General features: G+C 43.0%; 1 protein-coding gene across 20 annotated transcripts in view; it reads right to left on the bottom strand.

Annotated features, from left to right (window-relative positions):
* Nucleotides 1–16993, bottom strand: part of LOC129637974 (teneurin-2-like) — a 462189-nt gene that overhangs the window by 131794 nt on the left and 313402 nt on the right. For all 20 annotated transcript variants that reach the window (XM_055562488.1, XM_055562376.1, XM_055562497.1 and 17 more), the window contains one exon: nt 11989–12227. In XM_055562488.1, coding sequence (XP_055418463.1) covers nt 11989–12227 — 239 coding nt within the window. The remainder of the gene's footprint in view (nt 1–11988; nt 12228–16993) is intronic.

Below are 16993 nucleotides of genomic sequence, written 5' to 3'. Positions count from 1 at the left end.
CAGATTTATGCCATTATTTGCTTCTTCACCTTGAACTCCAACTGAATCCTGCTACACTTTTGTAATGTGAGTGCCAAATGCTGGCCGAGTGCCAGACACAAACACTTCCCAGTTTCGCTCAGCTGGCTCTCTTGATTTCAGGGAATCACGGGTTCCTGCTAGAGGGTTTCAGTCTGGTGCTTACACACACAGCTCACCTCACTGTTCCTTTGCCTAAATGCTTTCTAACTTGGGAACGCAATTTGGGAACAGAGGCAATTACAATTACATCAGGGAACCCGCAACTTCTTTTGACATGGGGAACAAGTAAAGCTAGAAATCAGCGATTCTGGGTGCCTTAGAAATGCCCTCCACAATTGGTTCAACTCAGCCCTAACCCTGATTAGCATTCATCAATTCAACAAATGTGTACAGATCGCTTATGAGGCACTCGGCACTGTTTTGAAGATACAACGACCCTGGGACTTGCTTTAGGCCTCTTACTGTACCTATCGAGGAGTGTGGCAGCGAATACAATAATCACAATAACTCCATTTAGTTGCACTTCTATTTGTGCACCAGGTACCACCACCATATTTCACCTGTTCTAAGATTTGATTAATTTTTTTTTTAACATTTTCACATTTCTGGAGTGAGGATGCTCCTTCAAAACTGGTGTTTTCTTACAACTGAGGCCGACCAGGCAGCACACTGGTCTGCTGGTCTGACTTTGGATCTCTTTAAACACATGGTCGCGTATCAATCCAGGTGGTCTGTGTCTACCATTTCACAAATTACAAATGCTAAGTAATCATGCCATATTTTAACTGATAACCTTCTCTTCCCTTGAGGATACAAACAGTAACATCACCTCACATACAACCACATATTGGATTTGAGGGGCTTCCCTGGTGGGCTCAGTGGTAACGAATCCACCTGTAATGCAGGAGATGCTAGAAATGTGGGTTTGATCCCTGGGTCAGGAAGATCATCTGGAGGAGGAAATGGCAACCCACTCCAGTATTCTTGCCTGGGAAATCTCATGGACAGAGGAGCCTGATGGGCAGCAGTCCAAGGGGTCGCAAAGAATTGGGCATGACTGAACAAAGGTTCGTCTAGTTAAGGCTATGGTTTTTCCTGTGGTCATGTATGGATGTGAGAGTTGGACTGTGAAGAAGGCTGAGCACCGAAGAATTGATGCTTTTGAACTGTGGTGTTGGAGAAGACTCTTGAGAGTCCCTTGGACTGCAAGGAGATCCAACCAGTCCATTCTGAAGGAGATTAGCCCTGGGATTTCTTTGGAAGGAATGATGCTAAAGCTGAAACTCCAGTACTTTGGTCACCTCATGCGAAGAGTTGACTCATTGGAAAAGACTCTGATGCTGGGAGGGATTGCGGGTGGGAGGAGAAGGGGACGACAGAGGATGAGATGGCTGGATGGCATCACTGACTCGATGGATGTGAGTCTGAGTGAACTCCGGGAGTTGGTGATGGACAGGGAGGCCTGGCATGCTGCGATTCATGGGGTCACAAACAGTCGGACATGACTGAGCGACTAATCTGATCTGAGCATGTATTCATGCATACATGCACTGGATTTAAATGAAAGTTGTATGCACGTATCAATTCAATGAATACTCGAAGCATCTTTACAAGGCAGGAGCTATTCCTATTGTTTTGGGTGGGAAACTTGGGTGCAGTGAGATAAAACATCAAGTTCATAGTCATATGGTTTTTAAATATATACATTAGAAATCGAACCCTAGTCTCTGACATCAATGCCCACATATGTGCTTTCCATCACATCAAGCTGTTTCTTTTGTAATTACTAAGGCAGGGTGAGAACCTCGGCAACCATGTTATAGGTACAGAGTAGAATGAAATAATTCAAAGTGGTGGTGCTGCTGCTGCTAACTCGCTTCAGTCGTGTCCGACTCTTCGAGACCCCATAGACAGCAGCCCACCAAGCTCCCGTCCCTGGGATTCTCCAGGCAAGAACACTGGAGTGGGTTGCCATTTCCTTCTCCAATGCATGAAAGTGAAAAGTGAAAGTGAAGTCGCTCAGTTGCACAGAATTTTAAATCATGAAACAAATAAATGAACAAATGAAAGACTCAGAAATGGGGATCTGTGGGATTGGTGCCCATCCTAAGTGATCCAGACAAATAAACAAAGTGTGTAGAGAGACAGAGATAATAATGCTTGACTACTGCTTCTGTACTGATGATGGCTAGGGAGACAACTGTCACAGAGAGAGTCAGAATGATCTCTGTTCGTTTCCAAGGCAAACCATTCAATATCACAGTAATCCAAGTCTATGCCCCAAACAGTAATGCTGAAGAAGCTGAAGTTGAATGGTTCTATGAAGACCTATAAGACCTTCTAGAAATAACACCCCCCAAAGATGCCCTTTTCATTATAGAGGACTGGAATGCAAAAGTAGGAAGAAATACCTGGAGTAACAGGCAAATTTGGCCATGGAGTACAGAATGAAGCAGGGCAAAAGCCAATAGAGTTTTGCCAAGAGAACACACTGGTCATAGCAAACCTCTTCCAACAACACAAGAGATGACTCTACACATGGATGTCACCAGATGGTCAACATCGAAATCAGATTGATTATATTCTTTGCAGCCAAAGATGGAGAAGCTCTACACAGTCAGCAAAAACAAGACTGGGAGCTGACTATGGCTCAGATCATTAACTCCTTATTGCCAAATTCAGACTAAAATTGAAGAAAGTAGGGAAAACCACTAGACCATTCAGATATGACCTAAATCAAATCCCTTAACGATTATACAGTGGAAATGAGAACTAGATTCAAGGGATTAGATCTGATAGATAGAGTGCCTGAAGAACTATGGATGGAGGTTTGTGATACTGTACAGGAGGCAGGGATCAAGACCATCCCCAAGAAAAAGATATGAAAAAAGGCAAAATGGTTGTCTGAGGAGGCCTTAAAAATAGCTGAGAAAAGAAGAGAAGCTAAACGCAAAGGAGAAAAGGAAAGATATACCCATTTGAATGCAGAGTTCCAAAGAATAGCAAGGTGAGATAAGAAAGCCTTCCTCAGTGATCAATGCAAAGAAATAGAGGAAAACAATAGAACGGGAAAGACTAGAGATCTCTTCAGGAAAATCAGAGATACCAAGGGAATTTTTCATGCAAAGATGGGCACAATAAAGGACAAAAATGGTATGGATCTAACAGAAGCAGAAGATATTAGAAGAGGTGGCAAGAATACACAGAAGAACTATAAAAAAAAAGATCTTCATGACCCAGATAACCATGATGGTGTGATCATTCACGAAGAGCCAGATATCCTGGAATGCGAAGTCAAGTGGGCCTTAGAAAGCATCACTACGAACAAAGCTAGTGGAGATGATGGAATTCCAGCTGAGCTATTTCAAATCCTGAAAGATGATGCTGTGAAAGTGCTGCACTCAATATGCCAGCAAATTTGGAAAACTCAGCAGTGGCCACAGAACTGGAAAAGGTCAGTTTTCATTCTAATTCCAAAGAAAGGCAATGCCAAGGACTGCTCAAACTACTGCACGATTGCAATCATTTCACATGCTAGTAAAGTAATGCTCAAAATTCTCCAAGCCAGGCTTCAATAGTACGTGACCTATGAACTTCCAGATGTTCAAGCTGGATTTAGAAAAGGCAGAGGAACTAGAGATCAAATTGCCAACATCCACTGGATCATCCAAAAAGCAAGAGAGTTCCAGAAAAACATCTACTTCTGCTTTATCGACTATGCCAAAGCCTTTGACTGTGTGGATCACAATAAACTATGGAAAATTCTTCAAGAGATGGGAATACCAGACCACCTGACCTACCTCTTGAGAATTCTGTATGCAGGTCAGGAAGCAACAGTTAGAACTGGACATGGAACAACAGACTGGTTCCAAATAGGAAAAGGAGTACGTCAAGGCTGTATATTGTCACTCTGCTTATTTAACTTATATGTAGAGTACATCATGAGATGTACTGGCCTGGATGACGCTGGCCTGGATGAAGCACAAGCTGGAATCAAGATTGCTGGGAGAAATATCAATAACCTCAGATACACAGATGATACCACCCTTATGGCAGAAAGTGAAGAGGAATACAGAGCCTCTTGATGAAAGTGAAAAGAGGAGAGTAAAAAAGTTGGCTTAAAACTCAACATTCAGAAAACTAAGATCATGGCATCCGGTCCCATCACTTCATGGCAAATAGATGGGAAAACAGTGACAGAATTTATCTTTTTGGGCTCCAAAATCACTGCAGATGGTGACTGCAGCCATGAAATTAAAAGACTTGCTCCTTGGAAGAAAAGCTATGACCAACCTAGACAGCATATTAAAAAGCAGAGACATTACTTTGCCAACAAAGGTCCGTCTAGTCAAAGCTATGGTTTTTCCAGTGGTCATGTATGGATATGAAAGTTGAACTATAAAGAAAGCCGAGCATCGAAGAATTGATGCTTTTGAACTGTGGTGTTGGAGAAGACTCTTGAGAGTCCCTTGGACTGCAAGGAGATCCAACCAGTCCATCCTAAAGGAAATCAGTCCTGAATATTTATTGGAAGGACTGATGCTGAAGCTGAAACTCCAATCCTTTGGCCACCTGAGCGAAGAACTGACTCATTGGAAAAGACTCTGAGGCTGGGAAAGATTAAAGGTGAGAGGAGAAGGGGATGACAGAGGATGAGATAATTGGATGGCATCACCGACTGGATGGATACGAGTTTGAGTAGACTCCAGGAGTTGGTGATGAACAGGGAGGCCTGGCGTGCTGCAGTCCTGGGTCGCAAAGAGTTGGACACGACTGAGTGACTGAACAGAACTGCTTCTGGACTGATGATGGCTAGAGAGACAACTGTCACACAGAGAGTCCAGGACAGAGCTCAATGGTGACTCAAGGAACAGACAAGTGGTGGACTCCTTCCTTGTCCACCTAACACTCCACCTCTTGTGGAGGCACAGAGCCCTGGATGGCAGACGATAACAGCACCCTGTTTCCTTACTGTGCTCCTTAAGAACATGGACCCAAGCGGTCCACGGGGCTGTGTCACCTACTTCCTTGTTTTGCGTTTAGATGCTGTATTGAGTTAGGACCCCAAATTTCTTCCTCATTCTCACCAATCAAGTTTACGCATGACGGTGGAAAGCCCTGTATTGCCTGATTATCTTGATTTTTGCATTTATTATTTTTTTTTCTATTGAAGTGTAGTATATTTACAATGTTGTGTTTGCTTCAGGTGCAAAGTAATTCAATTTATATATGTGTATACTATATATATGTGCGTGTGTGTGCGTGCATGTGCATGTACTCAGTCACTTCAGTCACGTCTAACTCTTTGTGACCCCATGGATAAGTAGCCCACTGTGGCTCCTTATCCATGGATAAGTGGCTCCTCTGTCCATGGGATTTTCCAGGCAAGAATACTGGAATTGGTTGCCATGCCCTCCTTCAGGGGATCTTCCTGATACAGGAACTGAACCCGGATCTCCTGCCTCTCCTTGTAGTGCAGGAGGATTCTTATCTGCTGAGCCATCAGGGAAGCCCCTACATATACATATACACGGAAACATATACTATTTTTCAGATTCTTCTCCATTTAGGTTACTACAAGATATTGACTATAGTTCCTTGCACTCTTCAGTAGGTCTTTGTCATTCACCTATTTTATCATAGTGTGTATCTATTAATCCCCAACTCCTAGTTTATCCCTGCCCTCCACCCCCAACTACCTTGATTTCTGACAGGCACCTTGGAGAGGAGAGCAAAAACACCTCCTTCCCCTAAGCAGAGGAACTCATCTTTTCTGAATGTCAAACATGAGATACAAATGTTGCCACATGGCGGCTAGGTGATGGGGACCTAGCTAATGACTTAATTTACTTTCCAGTAAGTCGACAGACCCTCTTGAAATCAGGCATACAATTAGGAAATGGCAGCCCCACTGCCAGAGACACACCAGTGTGGAAGCACTGACAGGACTTTATTATCCAGTTAAGAGCACATTAGCATATCTATTAGATAAAAAGTCTGCTACTAACATCGAATGCGTAACATAACTGGGTCCCCTGACTTATTTGTGGGCGTTTCTCTTTATCTCTGTGTGGTTGACTGTGAGGTTTGACGATCTAGGGCCAGGGAGTTGGGCGGAAATGTTATTTGCTGGATTGTTCAAACATCATCATTAGCATTTTGCCCTTCAGATAATGGGAGATAAATACATAATTTGGAATTCATATAGGAGGGGAAGGTGTAGTATTTCTCTGGATAGTCAGAGAGTGGTGAGCTTGAAAGGGAGGGCTGACGCTTCTCCTAGGCTGCGTCCTCAGGAAGACTGCCAGGTTAAACTAACTGTTCTCATCATCTTCTGTCATTTTCTTTATGTTTTCCCCCAAACCCGCTCTATCCTGCGAGATGGGAATACACAAAATAGCAGCCGAGAACGCAGGATTCATCAGCGTGAGTCTCAACACATCAATTTCCAAGTGTAGCAACTTTAAACACATTGTAGGCTTTTAGTTTCCATAGAAAATAATCTCTCATTGTTTTCAAAAGAAACTGAAAGCACCCCAAATTACCAGACTCTTAACATCCTGACATGTTGATGGCCCGCGTTCTTCCCAGATCAAAGTGAGAGTGGCAGAAGACAGAGCAGCGAACAGCTTACTTAAAACACAGTATTTCATATTTGGCAGGAGTTACTGTAGCGAACAGAGACAAGGTGACTTTCTAATACATATATATGCATTTTAGTTTGGCAGGGATCTGAAGAGCTGAAAACTAATTTAGGATGACATAAATGCTCTTATCTCTCTCTCTACTCCCCTTCCTCTCCCAGCCACGGGAAGAGTTTTTGACAGAAGACTCTTGTTTTTAACTCAGGGGCGACGGTCTGAGTCCTGTGTCATGCTGAACCGTTGCGTTTGACTCTCAGAATTTCGAGGATTATCTGGATTTAAACAGCAAAGTCATAACATTAGGAGCACCTTTCTTCCTTGATGGGGGGTAGCCCTGCAAGAATATTGTTGCCTTTTAAGGAAATGAGATCTCGCCAGTGTTAACCCGGGACAAGAAAGCAATGATGTCATTCAGCGATCCAGCATTGTTACGACCTGTTGGAAAATCTCACCAAAGAAGGCGTCAGGCACTGAGTCATCTTCAAAAACAGACAATAGTTTTGCAGAAAAATCTAAAGATTGAGGGCAAGTGAGTACGTGGCAAAGTTCCTAGGCAATTATACTCCATCCATGAGTTGGGGCAGTGTTTCAAACAGTCTCCTGGGAAGGAAATTTTTATCTTATAGAAAGTTTTTATCTTAAGGATAAAAGTGAACTACTTTTTCCACTTTTAGTTTGGGTCAGAAAATAAGATGGAAGCATTCATTATGAAGTGGAATTATAGGCACTCACCATTTACAGTGGACTCTTGCCAGTTTGAGAGCACTGTAGTGTTTCTTGTTTGCCTGTTTTTTTGTTTTTGTAAAGGTGGAGATACTCTGAAAAGATATTTTTAGGAAAAGAATAGTAATGCAATCAGACAGGGGTTGGCAGACTGTGGCAACAATACATGGACCCAGGGGGCAGTTTTGCATTTTAAATGGTTGAAAAAAATCAAAAGAATAGTGTTCCATGACACATGAAAAGTACATAAAATTAAAATGTCAGTGTCTACAATTAAAGATGCCCAGAAAAAAGCTATGGCCATTTGTTGACACACTATCTATGGCTGTTTTTGAATTACAACGGCAAAGTTGTGGAGTTGTAACAACAGACTGCATGACCTGCAAAATGAAAAATATTTACTATCTAGCTTTTGACCAAAAAAGTCTGGTGGTCTCTGTGACAGAAGGTATTTGGGAAAGCAGAAATATGAGGCCAGGTTAGGAGGCCAAGCAGGAGATGTGGCTTTTTTCCATTTTTTCAGAAGATGATTCGGGGAGGATGGGAACCAATTATTTTCCCTTGCTAATAAGGACAGAATTAGGTAAGGTGAATTGATGCTACGAAAAGGATGACTGAGGCTTCATGCAGTATTTGGGAAATGTGGCTAACCGTGATGTTTAGGAGAGAGCAGTCAAGGGAAAGATGTTAGACAAGGCATCAGGAGAACGAGTGTGTACTCCTGGGCCTGCAGCTAACTAGCCATGTGACTTGAGACCCTCTGGGCTTCAGCCGCAACAATTGTCAAAGGATTGCAATATGCCGATTTCATTTTCTGCCAGAGTGTATATTAGGGGGCTGGGGTATGGTTCAAATTTAATAATTATATGGTGATGGTTTAGTCACTAAGTCATGTCTGACTCTTGTGACCCTATGGACTGTAGCCTGCCAGGCTCCTCTGTCCATGGGATTCTCCAGGCAAGAATATTGAAGTGGGTTGCCATTTCCTTCTCCAGTGGACCCTACTGACCCAGGGATTGAACCCAGGTCTCCCGCATTGCAGGCAGACTCGTTACTGACTGAGCCACCAGGGAAGCCCAATAATTATATACAAGTGCTTTAAATAGAAAAACAATTCTAATCAAACAGAAGGCACTAACCAGTTATTGTATGCACCCTATAAGGAGAGAAACTCAGTAGACTTGGCATAAAACAGGAGAGAAACAGTATGCTGGTTACATGCTTTAGGAACTCAGGGATCCAGAGGGATTTCTGGTGTTGCCGGCAATGAAAGTATTTGAGCAAGGATGACAGATGACTTCCTGAGCAGGAAGCTCTCGTGCGTTTCCCAGCCAAATTCTCCAAAACCAGTCTTCCCGAGGAACCATTTGGGCGAAGGGCTGAGTGATGCATAAGATGGTCCCCTAGTGGTTCATGTAGCTTTTCAGAATAATTTATTTGAGAATGTTTTGTACCCTGGTAGACTTTGGCACTGGAAGAATCTGGTGGAAGAGTATCACAGAAAAGACCCAGCTGTGTGAGCAGGAACCAGGGGACCTCACCACAGTTGATAGAGACTCACGTCTTCCACTTTGCCGGAGGGCTGGTGTTACTCTGATCTACACTTGCCCACAGGCTGAGGCTATGGAAGAACTGTCATGGGGCTGAATGTTTCCAAATTGCTCATTTCTGGAAAGACTTCATGCAAGTTTCAACGCGCAAGGAAGATAATTTGGCCTATTTGTCAGAGTTCCTGGCAGGCCTGAATCAGTGCCTGTCCACAACTGTCCTGGAGCGGATGTGTCAATTTCAGGACCTGTCATGTTCCAGCGGAACACAGAGTCATGTATGAGCCAGAGCAGGCTCAGGTCTTAAAATCGTTGCCCTCCTTAACAGAAGGGCTTTGCTTTTTAAGTTGTCCTTCTGTCCTGTCTGATGGCTTGTTTTCTAGGTAGGCACAATCATGTGTTGCTCCTGACAGCACTCTGCTCTGTGTTTTCAATGCACTGTTTATGCCCCTGTGGTTCTGTAATTAATAATATACTGCTTTTCATCTTCAAAGTGATTTATACACATTAATTAATCCTCATCATACTTTAGAGTTTCTGAATGTCAATAACCATCACTCCCAGGTTTTACTTAGGAAACCAAGACCCAGAAGGAAAACAACTTAGTCAAGGCCACAGGGAAAGGGGTCACTGGGGTCAAGGTCAGAAATCCCTCTGGATCCCTGAGTTCGTAAATCAGGCACCCTCCAGATGCAGACGCCTCACCATGCTTGCGGATCTGCCCTCACCTTTGAAGAGTGGCCGAGAGTAGCCTTGGCACTACCAAGACTGCTGGGTGAATCAGCCCCTTCCATCACTCATTTTGAGTCATAAACTATTCTTCAATACTCCAGGGTCGAAGCATAATCTTACCTAAAGCATACATAATACAAAATGATGGATTATAAACTAATAAACCATCCTAAGATGCTTGGGTCCAGCTTCCAGTAGCCTCCAGACTGAGGATAAATGTTTCCTAATCCATCACTTACAAGTTACACACCCGATTAAAACATTAAACTCTCGCTACACTATTTCCCATTTATATGATCGCCCTACAGAAAGCATTATATTTTAACTATCAAGCTCAATAAGTCAGCCAGCAGCCATCTATTTCTCTCCTGTGAGTAGAGAAGGAGGTACACCAGGGACCTTATTGGCAGAAGCAGACAGTTTCTATATCTGAGCTCCCCATGGTGCCCACCAGCCCAGCAGAACATTGAAGCCCAAGAAGTGAGCTCATGGACCCTTTCTGAAATTTCTGACACATAGACAAATCAGGCAAGGACCCTGAAGGCATTTTGAATTTGCTTCCACCAAGCCCCACCCCTGAACAGCTACCAGCAGAAACCCACAAAACTACCTTTAAGGACAGAGAAGATTCCACCCAAGTGACTGCAGGGACAACAGATGCCCTTCCCACTCCTCCAGTCCATCCCTGACTCCATCCTTCATCAAGAGGTAAGTGAGAAGCAGACATGAATTTAAATTAGGGGTGCCCGGGTGTCTGACCTCAGCCCAAATGTAGAGCTGGGGTTTGAAGTACAAAGGATTTTGCAAAGTCCCAAATAAACAGGGTGCCTTTCCCCAGAGTGTCAATGTGCTTACTTCTAGAGGACACTGACTCCTGAGAGATGCAAATAACAAGGGCTACAAAACTTAATTTTCCATATTAAGATGAGCACAGTGACAATATTTTGTGAGAGAGAGTGAAACCCTTCCATCAGTTTTCGGTCTGTTGTGCTTTGCTCTGTGCAAGGCCCCAGATCTCTGGGGGTGCACAGGTGCTCTCCTCTGCCTCCAGGCAAGCTCGGGCACAATGGTCTGGGAAGCTCTGGACCAGCTTATCCTCTGGCAGGTACCTTGCTGGCTGCCTGAGGATGAAGAAAGTGTGTGTGTGAGAGAGAGGAGGGTTTATATTGGGAGAAAGGGCAAAACGAGAATGATCAGGGTTGTTTTTTATTTTCCCTCTTGTAAATGCGAAGGAGTTCAGCAAACGTGCTGAGAACTCATTTAGAACCAGTCTCTTTTTTGCTGGTGTTTTATAGGTTTGCTTTGCAACACAACACAGCCAAACTGGGGAGGCCTGACAGAGGAGCCCTGAAACCATGCCAGAACCATCCAGTGTTTCAAATAAATTTAAACAAATGTCACCGTGGCCTCTGCCTGGGCCAGGAGATCTGCCGCTGGCAAGCTCAGTTGACAAAGCAGCAGTGCGAGGGGCTCTTAGTTGGGGCCAGGAGCTACGAGCAGGCTTTGTGCCCAGCTCAGGATGCTCTAATGCAGGGGGCACCCTGTCCCTGAACCCCTGGCATCTGCTGCTTCCCACAGTTAGAAGGCCATACCCCACGGATGCACACCAACATCCCCAGTGGGTGAAGAAACACACTCCAGCAACTTCATCAATCTGCTATCCTAGCTCATAACCTGACCTCAACCCAGAATCACAGCTGGTGTGGGAGGTGAATCTGATTCAGATTCAGCAGCACGTGAGATGCGAGTTGAAGCAACAGAGGTGAAGGAGAAGAGGTGGACAAGATCCACTGGGTCTGGGAGACTTGATTCCCTATGAAGACCTGGCTGGATGCTTCAGTCCCTCAATCCTCTTTCTGTTCCCCAGCTCTAAAGATCAGCTAGCCACTCTGACTTTCCTTGCAATCACAATGTTCCAGGCCTGCTGATGGCTACTCTTCTATCCAGTTTTTGGCTGGCTGAAGTTTAACCAACGTTGCATGAATTGCTGAGCCCAGACCTGGGTTAAAAATCCAAGATGGAGGAGACCAGAAGGCTACTTGAGGAATGAGGGAGGGGTTGACAGCAATGACAATTTTCAGCTTATCTCCAAAAAAGTATACAGTGAGGATATTTAATTTCACTTCTGATAAATGTCATTTAGCATCATGAAGGAGAAACTCATCAAAGTGAAATGGATTTCAGGAGGGGAAAAAGCACTCCCATCCATCACTCATTTTTACATCCTGCAGGAGCCAAGCCGACGGAACAGACCACAGAGGCCCCCTCCGTTCACAAGTGGGTGACCGTGCCCCCGCCTGGTCACAGCTGTCCGGACTCACCTATGAAATACGCCAGCAGGATGGCGAGGAGGAGGGCGGCCGCGATGGCCGACAGGGCCGCGCATTTCCAGCTGCAGTACTTGGAGGGCTTCTTCAGCTTGAAGGCCTTCCTGGAGAACGTATTGCGGGGCAGCAGGCGGGGTGGTGGTGTGTAAACCGTTCCTGAGGTCAAAGGGTATCCCGGGGAGGAGCTGCTAAACAGGGGTGTGCTTCCCGAGGACGTCTTAAAGAGGAAGTGCCTGCCAGGGAAGAGGAAAGAGTCAGGACCCACATCCTAGCTGTTGAGGACCAGTCAGCTGCTCCCCCCCACTCCCTCAACTCTGCTTTACATAGCACGAATATAGTCCTAATTGGGGCTTCCTAAGTGGCACCCTATCAGGAATCTATCCATAGTGCAGGATACCTGGCTTTGATCCCTGGGGTCGGGAAGATCCTCTGGAGGAGGGCATGGCAACCCACTCCAGTATTCTTGCCCAGAGAATCTCCATGGACAGAGGAGCCTGGCGGGCTGCAGTGCATGGGGTCACAAAGACTTGGACACGACTGAGTGACTGAGCACAACACACAGTCCTAATTTTCTACCCTACCCTGTCATGGGCAGAGGGAAGAACATGACATTTGATGGTCATGACTTTTAAAAAAAATATTCTGCAATCTTTTCATGAGTATTACATAAAGGCAACCACAATTAAAACAGCAATTAGTATCACAAACCATATCCTCTGATAAAGGAAAGGCTCTCTGTACCTATGTGCTCATGTCCAGAATGGTAAAAGACCTACTACTGATCGATCAACAGTGATTCAAGGGTGACAAATAGGTTTTTTTCCCATTCAAAGGCTAAAACATGTAGTTCTGAGTATAAGATACAAAGAATTTTTTAAAAAAAATTTTAATTAGAGGATAATAAGTTTACAATATTGTGATGGTTTCTGCCACACATCAACATGAACAGAAATGTTTTGAAAAATCAAAATTTATAACCAAGTGGAAAACAGAATTGTTACTACACAGACTAACATCAAGGATAAAGTTATTCACACGTTCTACAGATTTCCTTCCAGCAATCCAAAGCTCAAGAGAGGTTATCAGCTTCAGATCAGGAAACTCTGAGAAGGCAGAAAGAAATGATTATCAAATGACTACAATTATAGTTACTAATAATTTTAAAAACTGAAGCCCTTGGTTTGAGAAAGAGTAACTAATTGCCTTCAAAATGAAGTGCTAACACTAGAAAAAGGGCCATAAAATTTGAGGAAATAAAGTTTGAAACTTAATAGATAAATGCTGAGAAGATATTCATGATGAGTGGAAAGCAAGACCTTTTCCCATATCACAAATATAAAATTGGAAATACAATCTTAAAATCTTGTGGTTGCCAGGGGCGTGGGGGAAGAATGGAGTTGGAGTTCAGGCTTAGCAGGTACAGACTATTATATACAGGATGGATAAACAACAAGGTTCTACTGTGCAGCACAGGGAACCATATTCAGTATCCTGTGATAAACCAGGATGGAGAATATGAAAAATGAGGTATATATATATAACTGATACCCTTTGCTGTATAGCAGCAGCTAACACAACATTGTTAATCAATTGTATGTCAATTAAAAAAATAAAAGGACTTGAACTATATTGTCACAACTATTTACAACCTAAATATCACAATATTTCCATTTAAGATTTGAGAAATCGGGCTTAGCAAAGTCAAGCAACTGTTCAAGGATTTAAACTGTGAGCTCTGTCTTATACTACAGTCTGTGCTCTGAAGTTTTACCCTAAACTGTCTCTCTTGAGTCTTCCTTATGGGCTGTTTTCCTCCCTTCATTTTACTTTGTCTTCTGAGACGGCCTCTTTAGATCATGTGATCCTGGTTAGTTCTTTTTTTTTTTTTTTTCATTAAAAAAAAATGGATGTATAGTTGATATACAATGCTGCATTAGTTTCAAGTATACAGCAAAGTGACTATACACAAACACACACATATACTTAAACATACATTCTTTTTCAGATTCTTTTCCATTTTAGGTTATTATAAGATATTGAATATAGTTCCCTGGGCAATACAGTAGGTCCCTGTTGCTTATCTGTCTTATATACAGTAGTGTGTACCTGTTAATCCCAAACTCCTTACTTACCCACCCCCACACCTCAACCCCTCTTTGACGACTTCCCCTTTGGTAACCATAAGCTTTTTTTTTTTCTAGATCATGGTTCTTTCATTGGAAATGTTTTTGCCTGCTAAGTGAATAAGGTGCCCTTAGTCTAGAATTATGGCCTGACAACAGGGTAATGTACTGTTGATCCCTAACAGAACCCTTCCTCAGGGGTCAGAAGCCTGTCGCTCTAAAGAGACTTCAGGGACCATCAATTCTCCCACTACAGATTTTCTCCCTCTTTTGTGTGCCGTTTATGAGATTTCAAAGGTGCCAGGCTGTATCTTTCTTGTTCAAAACGACGACTTATCTTCTGGAAAACATCTAGTGGATATCAAAACACGGGTTTAGTAGCCTAGAGTCTGAGCAGCTGGAGGTTGGGGACTGTGGCTTATTTTGTTCATTTTTATGTTATTTGTTCATCTTTATGTTCCCAGGACCCAATTCAAGTTCAGCAGGTAGGGGTGACTTGAATAATGGAGTTTCCTCATTGTTTTGTGAATTTACTCAGCTTCAATTCTTTTTTTTTTTTAATTTTAAAATGTTACACAGGTATTTCTGCCTCTTCAAGTTTTCAGTAGGTGCAGCTGTATTTATGGAATACATACTAGGTGTCAGTTATAATGCTAAATATTTTACTTGTAACCAAATCTCACAACAATCCCATAAAGTGAATACTCTTATTACCTTACTTTTACGAATGAGAAAACTGAAGCCAAGAGTTGGTATGTGGGATCACTGGGGCTTAAACTCCAGTCTGCCAGACTCTGAAAGCTCCAACTGAACCTATGACACCACATGTTCCCTGCATATGGTGGTTAGCTGGCTTTTCCAGTGGGCTTCTGAGGCAAGATCGTGGTCCTTACAATTATTTATATCATGGCCTCGTCCAGATAAAACTCTGCAAGTATTTTAATCCTTGGCAAAGACCAAAGGAGGCTGAGATGACAGACAATCATGTCAGAAAATGACTATCTGATTAGTGAATTATTTAGCACGGCTAACATCAAAATAAACAACCGATACTTAAACTTTATTTGTACTGTAAGAACATTTGATGATCTGAATACAGCCAAGAGGTTTGATTCTATAAATGAGGTTTGCATTCCTTGTCCAAGAGCTCTCTTTGAAAGCTCCAGATAAAAAGAGCCTTTTGGAAGAGGAGGCAGTGGGCATTGTGTTTAAAGGCAGCCTTTTGGAGCAAAATTCATCTGGAGTGGAGTCCTGGTTATGCCATTCCTGGACACAGAAGCTCATGTAGGTTACCTTATGCTGTTCTTGACAGCCTCCAGCTCCTAATCAGTAAAAGGGGAGGAATAACAACACAGGTTGTTGTGAGAATTACACAGTCATGTAGCATGAGCATTTAACCAAGGGTGTGTCCCATGGCAAGTGCTCAGTGCCCGACAGATAGCACTTATTCTTAATTCCTCAGAGAACATAAGGAGCCTGAAACATGAGTTTTAATTTAAAGCTTGACAAATGTTGAGCAAACACCTGAAGAGTTCTCCAAATCACTAAATAATAGTCCACTGGCCTATAATTAAGCTAGCACATATGCACACCAGAAAGCCAGCATGGTGGGAAAACTCCAGGATTTGATTTAGAATGACTTCAAGTTTACTTCTTGAACAATTCTTCAGTTCTGGTAAAAAAAATAGGGAATCAAACTTAGGGGAATATACAGACATTGTAAGCCATCATTAATGAGTATTTACAAACATACGGACAACCAGTTTTCACTCCACCAGGGACCTCACCCACTCCCATGACTTTAGCCATCCTTGATGGGCCTGGAGTCCCCAGATTTCCATTTCTAGCTCAAGTTCTTCCCTGAGACCCACATTCCAACTGTGTATTGGATATCTCGTCCTCCACATTCCTTAACTCTCTTGAGCAAGTTACAACCAAACACGGACTCTTTTCCTTCCCCTCCCCATTCACACTCCTCCTGACTTCTGTTACCTCCAGTTGTCTAGGACATCATTGTCATCCCCACCTCCTTCCTTCTCTCATCTTCTCCTAAACAAAGGCTTAAAGATCCCATCCATTTTATTTCTGAAAAGGTCTCCCACCAAACTTCTCCTTCATCCCTCTCCCACTTTTCTTTCCAGATCACAAATTTCATCATACCCCACTTAAAAAGCCCTGTGGGTTCGCCATTCCCTAGAAGAGGAAACCCAGATATCAATATGGGACCAGACTCTTAAAACCACTACCCAACCTTTTTCTCTTCATCTCCAACCTTGGGCTTTCAGCTCCCATGAACTCTACACTTCAGCCAAAAGAAAGACACAGTGCTCCTTAACCAACCCGTTTATGACACTGTGCCTTTGTGGATGATATGTAATGCTCTCCAAAATGTCTTCCTGTTCCTTCCCTCCTCCCCATCCCAGGCAACTCTGACTCACCTTCCAACCACCTGCCTGGGAAACCTATTCCAACACTCCCCCCACCTCCACCACCCCATCACTTTGTGCACTCAAGAAGCTATTTATACACTTTTTTATATGTATATATGTGTGTGCTTATAAAATACATATTATATATTGTTATATTATGTAAATATGTTTAATGTGACTGTCACAAATCCAATCGTAAAATCCTTTCCACTTGATACTGTTAAACATTACTCTTGGCATTTGTAGAATCTAAACATCAGTGCCTCAACACCAGTCATATTTGTGGACAGAATCCATAAATTGGAAACAAGGATGTTTTTAGCAATATGAGAGAAATCACAAGATGAAGATTAAAACATTTGAATTGATTTTAGTTGTCCTTAATGCACTCATTTATAAGAAATACTAGAAGAATATGATTATTTCTTATATATGGGATTGCTTCAT

Source organism: Bubalus kerabau, chromosome 1 (assembly GCF_029407905.1).
Source record: "Bubalus kerabau isolate K-KA32 ecotype Philippines breed swamp buffalo chromosome 1, PCC_UOA_SB_1v2, whole genome shotgun sequence".
Lineage (NCBI taxonomy): Eukaryota > Metazoa > Chordata > Mammalia > Artiodactyla > Bovidae > Bubalus > Bubalus kerabau.
This window is presented reverse-complemented; position numbering and strand designations above follow the sequence as displayed.